The 6,851-nt window shown below is 29.8% G+C and overlaps 1 protein-coding gene across 1 annotated transcript in view; it reads right to left on the bottom strand.

The window, feature by feature from the left end:
* Positions 1-279: 279 nt before the first annotated feature.
* The window catches only part of LOC106463476 (tetraspanin-33-like), a 42,676-nt gene continuing 36,104 nt past the window's right edge, over positions 280-6,851 (bottom strand). Inside the window, exons 5-6 of the mRNA XM_013923514.2 lie at positions 3,484-3,603; positions 280-1,805 (exon numbers count right to left, since the gene is read on the bottom strand). Of these exons, the coding sequence (XP_013778968.1) occupies positions 1,737-1,805; positions 3,484-3,603 (189 nt within the window). The 3' untranslated portion in view covers positions 280-1,736. The remainder of the gene's footprint in view (positions 1,806-3,483; positions 3,604-6,851) is intronic.

Consider the following 6,851-nt stretch of genomic DNA (forward strand, 5'->3'; position numbering starts at 1 on the left):
CCTCTACAAGTCTAACACTGACCTGGAATTATTGATCAAAGAAACCCTCCACATCAAACAGCACTCTCCAACTCTGAACAACATGCAGTCTTCATTTAAATTATACATTTTTTAATATGTTTGTATTACTGATTTTTCGTTTTTTTTCTTTTCGTTGTGTTTTCTTGCTGTAGTTTCTCCCCTTGATTACTGTTTAGTGTTTTATTTGTTTAATTATCATTATATTTAGCAACTGTACTTTGAAAATGTATAAAGGCTGATGTAAATTCATTTTATTCTGCTTTAGATACTGAAGATGGAATCTGATAGAAATGTTTATCCATGTCCCCTTTTTGTCAATAAACAATGTTGTATATCATAAATGTCGTAATCTTGTTTATAATTAATGAAATTATAACCAACTTAATCTAGATATTCTAAACTGATTGATTTATATTGTTATTATCATGCTGATATTATACAATGTCTACAGTTCAGAGTTTTAAGAACAGTATATACTCTCTCCCCAAATTTCCAATTGCACTGCATGTCTTTACATTGAGCTTTATTAAAGGTTTTGCAGGTTACTGAATTCTTCAGACTACTGAAAACTGAATATTTTGTGATATAATCTGTATATCACTCTACCTTATTATTATTTAATATAAACAAATAGTCCTTGATAAAGCTTGGTCAAATATACTACACAAATCAATAAGCAAATAAACATAATCACTAACATACTTACAAAATAATAGTAAATGACAGCTTTCTCAATTAGTGCAAGTCAATAACAATTTTCCAAAAACATAACATCACAGCAAAGAAGCTAACATGAATATTTTAACTCTTATGTTAACAGTGTGTGCAAGACACCTCACCTGACAAACGTGACAGCATCCTTAGTCTAGATTAGTATTTTTTTCATTAGATGAAATTTGACAAAGGAATAACCTCTTCAGTGTCAACATTTCTCAATAGATAAAATTTGATAGTAGAATAACCTCTTTAGTGTTTACATTAACAGTTGTCATTCAACAAAATATGACAGTAGAATAATTCTTCAGTTTCAACATTTCTCAATAGATAAAATCTGATAGTAGAATAACCCCTTTAGTGTTTACATTAACAGTTCTCATTCAACAGAATATGACATTAGAATAATACTTCAATGGCCACAGTGAATCTTTCTCATTACATTAATTTCTGACATTGTTCACAAACTAATATTTTTCCACATAGGAAAAGACAAATTACTTTTTCTACACATTTATATTAGGAAAAAAAAAATATTCATTTTGAAGCTTGAAATATGTTTACAAACGAATCATGAAAAAAAAACTTGGATTTTTTTTTAAATTTTCCATTTCAAAACCAAACAATTTTTTCAGTGTATATTTCAAAAACAGAACAAAATGCATTCCTGCACTTTTCACTGAATAAAATTGTTATTTAGTAAAACATTTAATAAGTTTGTTTAATTTTACAATACATGCAGTTAAAGAAAGTTTTTCTTTAATATAATGACAAGCTTTGGTTTTTAATTTGACCTCCAAGTGTAAACCAAGGTTGAACTTAAAACTGACAACAAATATAATAAGTACCCAAGTATGTATTTAAGTGAAATTGTTATTTTTCATAGAATACATTTATTATTTCAATTCATACAAAAATAGACTAGATATGGAAGAAACAGCCTTAGCAATTCCTTTATGAAAAAGGTTTGTGCTGACTTAAAAATTCATGATCAGTCCTCTTTATGCCCACCTTGCTCGCTGTAGAGTAATTTGATTCAGTAGTGTTCGGGATAAATACATTGCAAACAGCTGTAAAATAAAGAATCATTTGAAAATTTGAATGTTCTACACTCATTGCTGCTTCAATATTACAAAAACCTAAAATACTGTCCTATAAACAATTTATATCTCTACCATAAAAAATCTTGGACAATTATTTTCGTGTCTATGAGGTTGATTAAAGCTAATTCTACAAAACACATAATATAAGCACATGCTAGCTGTATATCAAATGTTCTGGTTGCTTTTATAATTGTTTCTAGTAATTAACATTCAGTAATACTAAAAAATTCTGTACATATATATATATACACAAAAAAATTTATTTATACTCATGCAACACATGAAATATATCAATATCAAAAATATTTTGTCAAAAATGACAGAATACAAATAAGACTAACAATAAATAAACTGATTAAGAATAGTACAGAACTTTCAGAAAGTCTGTTACAGGACACAAGTGTAAGACAGTACCTCATCAGAATGCAAGTGATATATTAAAATACATGACAAAGAAATGTTTCTAAGTCACTTGCCAGTTAATTTTAAATTTGTGTGCGTGTTCCACCACAGTGAGTTTCTCATTAATTCATGTATTTTTTATTTTTGACTAAGAACAAGTATTAACATCACTTTGACTGATTATTTGACAATGTGTAAATTACAATAAATTTCAGATCATGTATTTGCAGACAAGAAATTGTCAACTTAACAAAATGTTAAGAGATATAGTTATATTTTCACAGTTTTAATTAACAGAATCATCACATAAAGACATCATAGTCTATAGAGAAATAAACAAAAAAGCACTAACTATTTTTTACATGGTACAGTGATAATGACCAGCCAGTTAAACTAGTATTGGTACTGGTCAGCTGCATAAAGTGTTACTAGGTATAGAGCCAGCTAAACTAGTAGTGGTACTGGTCACTTATGCAGCTAGCTGGCTCTATACCTAGTAACACTTCATGCAGCTGACCAGTACCACTACTAGTTTAGCTGGCTCTATACCTAGTAACAAACTAGTAGTGGTACTGGTCAGCTGCATGAAGTGTGTTACTAGGTATAGAGCCAGCTAAACTAGTAGTGGTACTGGTCAGCTGCATGAAGTGTTACTAGGTATAGAGCCAGCTAAACTAGTAGTGGCACTGGCCAGCTGCATGAAGTGTTACTAGGTATAGAGCCAGCTAAACTAGTAGTGGCAGTGGTCAGCTGCATGAAGTGTTACAACCATCTAAGCAAAGACTGTAATGAAAAACTCAATATCAAACACTTCAAAATAACAGACTCAGCAAAAGAAAGACGATTGGACACTAAGGAAAAAAAGAAAGCGCTCCTAATCTGAAACTTAAAACCAAAGCTGAACAACCAACTAGCAATAGCATTGTATCTCCAACTGTGATAAACTTATCATGTCTGAGACGGGCAAACAGTAATTAATAGCATTAACTGCAATATCAAGAGCAATTTTGTTTAAATTTCTTTGTGTGACTCATATGTGTATTAGAGACCCTGCAGTGAACAAAATCATGATCCCACGAGCAATTTGGTGAGTAAATAGTTTAGAGAAATGTCTTTAAAAAGCCAATGGGATTTACATTGACTCCATCATTAATTCTGAGGTTAATATAAAAAAAATTCAAGAAACAACAGATAACTTTAACTAGCATTTCTCCCAGTCCTTTTTAAGTCAGTAAATTCCTACCTGAACCAAAGCAACTCCCAGGCAGATACCTGCTACAAGGTACAAGTTTCCCTTCACAAATTCCATCAGACCTTCTACACAACCTCTTGTATAAATCTTCTCATTTAGTGCAGTCTGTGACTAATAAATTGCACTAATTGTATTTACCATCATTTGTTCTCATTTGTTAGAATACTGTATACTTTAAAGGACTTAATATCAATTATACAGTTAAGATATTTCTCTACCCATTTCTTAAAACTAAAAATAGCAACATATTAACAAATAAATTTAGACAAAAAATATGAAGTTTCAGCTCAATCAGTCAATAGATCCATCAAATACAAATTTGTTTTTATTATGTAATTTATATTTAATGACTAATGTTGTATGTATAATAATAAGAAATACTTATCTCTGCATTGTGTAAGTTAATATTTTAACACTGAAAATGGTGATAAGCTAAAGTAAATAAATGAAACATAAAACTGACAATAAAAGTCCTAAAATAACAATAATAAAAATAGGCTAGAGATTCTAATAGAAATACCATATTACATGCTGCTGCAGTTTAGCATTAAATTTTTCACTAAGAGACTACTTTATAATTGAAAGTTGAGCCCATTCCAAATCTGAAGTTAACCAGCCAAAAAAAATTTATGTTACAGACAGGACCAGGAATCGAATGTGTCACCAAAATTTTTTCTTCTTCCTTTTATGGGTGTACAAGTAATCGTGAAAAAATTAACTATCATTCTATCTTCCTAAGAGAGTTTTCTGTTCCTCATTTAATTATTTCAGTATCCCTTTATGGAGTGTCATTGATATTCTTTGGTTTTTTTCTTTCTCACTGTGGAAATACTTAACCAAATTACATGAAATTTAATACAAAGTTACTGAATAATATGTAGTTTTCTCTTGAAAAAATTCTTATTATTTATTACATTGTGAAGTTTACAAAATAAGAATCTGAGTGGTCAGAATATTTTGCTGTCACCTACCATACTTAGTACACCTAACTAAGCTTACCTGAAGTCTTGGCATACAAGAAAGTTTCTGTAGCTTTCAAACAGATATGGCTTAACACAAACATTTTCTATGATGAAAGGAACATCTAAATAAAATATAAAGTTCCTTACATCTGTGATTTATTTTAAAGTCCTCTAAACTTCTCATTACATTCCTGTGTTCATCTCTGTAAGAGCTTCAAGCAGTCACTTACCCTTGAAACCTTAAATTAATGCCCACACCATTTTACTCTATAACTGCATTAACAGTTTACAACCTGCTGTACTCAGTGGTACTTAAACTTTGTTTGCAGCTATTTTGAAGTCTGTGCATCATTAATGATTGTTCAGATCACATGTTGTGACATCACAAATGGGTGGGAATGAAGGCCTGTAATAAGATCTCAAACAGAAAAGAAAAATCACAAAAGAAACAAGGCATAGTTAATTGTATTCTATTGGAATGACACTTTTTAGTTCCTAGACAATAAAACCTATGTTTTAGGCTGACAGAAGTTTTTCTGTGTGTGAACTTGCCTTGAGTTAGAATTATTATTTTTACTTAGATATTGAAGTTTGATATGTAGATGTGCACTCGATACCTGAAAGAAGCTGTAGTCAGAAAAAGGTTAAATTAAAATGTCAAACTTTCTGTCATTATGGTAAGTTATATTGAATTGACCCAGTGTGAAAAAAGCTACTGAAGATACTTCTGCTTGTTCATGTGTATGCCACAATTAATTAAGTGTGGTAGTACTTAATAGTAGGGATCATCATGAAAAATAGTGGCCTTAAAAATTGCCCCTTTAAAACAACAAAAAGTAGGATAAAGAAGGGATAAAATTCTTTAGATTTTAAGTAACTCAGTTTTTGTAGTTATAACTTTCTATATCACTATTGGTAGGTTATGTATATATTGATCCCAACTTGTCTATAAAATGTAAACACTTTTTATCATACTCATATATGTAAGTTGCAATGTATTACAAGTACAGTACGTGTACATTGATTGAATGAATGCTGCATGTTAAATTCTAGTACAAATACACCCTTCAATTAACTTTCACTACAGGCTCAGTCACATTCATGATCCCAAATTGAAAAGTTTTCATACTATATATGCATTGTTTATCTTCAAAAAAGTTCTCAAGCTTTCAGTAATCATTAAGTCTTTTCTAGACAAAAAAAAAAATCTGAATTTTTACTAAAGTATTTTCACTAAGAATTTCTCCATGAATATATGGATTCAAATTGTAAACTGCTGTGAGAACAAAGTGATTTTCATATTAAGATTAAAAATACTTTTCTTCATCTGAAAAATCTCAAATTTCATTCACATATTCTCTAAACCTTCTAAATAAATTTGAAACTTTTTTTTTCAGTAAAACATTGTTATCTTTTCCATCCTAACTATGTAAAAGGTTGGTCAATATGACCAACCTCGTAACCACCTAAAAACAAAACAAAATTACCCATTTTGTCTTTCTAGAATGACTTCCAATTGTAACATGAAACTAAATTTGTTTATCTTAAATAGCTTTAAACTCATAAAAGTATACACCTGTTTATACTTAAATTTTATTGTTTTATTACTCTTTGAACCATATCTAACTAATATTCCTGCCACAAAAGATATAAATGATTTGGCAAATGCACAGCTAAAGTTACTTCTTGAATTTCAGGGCTACTCGCAACTAGTTTGCAAGCATACCTCGTGAAAATTTTTATTATCATCTTTTATCTCACCTAATCTAACCTTATCTAGCTTTAAAAGTTTATAATTTTTATATTTTAGTTACTTTTATTAATAAATAAAGAATACACATGAAAAACAAGAAATAAATACTTACCTGGGTCTTTTTTTTCCCCTCAACTGTCGAGGAAATTTAACCCTACTTTTTTATACTAATTGTACTATTATACTAAATAATTTCTTAACTAGATGATGGAGCAAGGAACACAAAATAATAACATGCAAAAGCAGACTATTTCATAGAACTATCACAATTTTTCTGGTTTTTTAACTATGTAAAAAGAGCCATTAAAAATTCAGCTAAACTCTGTCGATGAGTTTCCATGGGAATAGAGTTTGAACTGGAAACAAAATATAAAATATACAATTCTTTGTACAGCAAACATAATATAATACATCATTTGGTAGATTAAAACCTTGGCTTTCCTTTGGTTATAAATAATGTAGTATTAAACATAAGAGAGAACTATTAGAAGTTTGTGAAAGAGAGGATGTGACAAGTAGGAATGACAAGAGGGGTCTGATTTTCTAGTTTATGGCTCTGTAACCAAATAATATTGAAATCTAAATTCGATGACGAGGAACCCACTTTGAGACTAATAATGGCTGGAGACGGCTTAAATGGGTAA

The sequence above is a fragment of the Limulus polyphemus genome, unplaced genomic scaffold (assembly GCF_000517525.1).
Source record: "Limulus polyphemus unplaced genomic scaffold, Limulus_polyphemus-2.1.2 Scaffold1420, whole genome shotgun sequence".
In the NCBI taxonomy this organism is placed as follows: domain Eukaryota; kingdom Metazoa; phylum Arthropoda; class Merostomata; order Xiphosura; family Limulidae; genus Limulus; species Limulus polyphemus.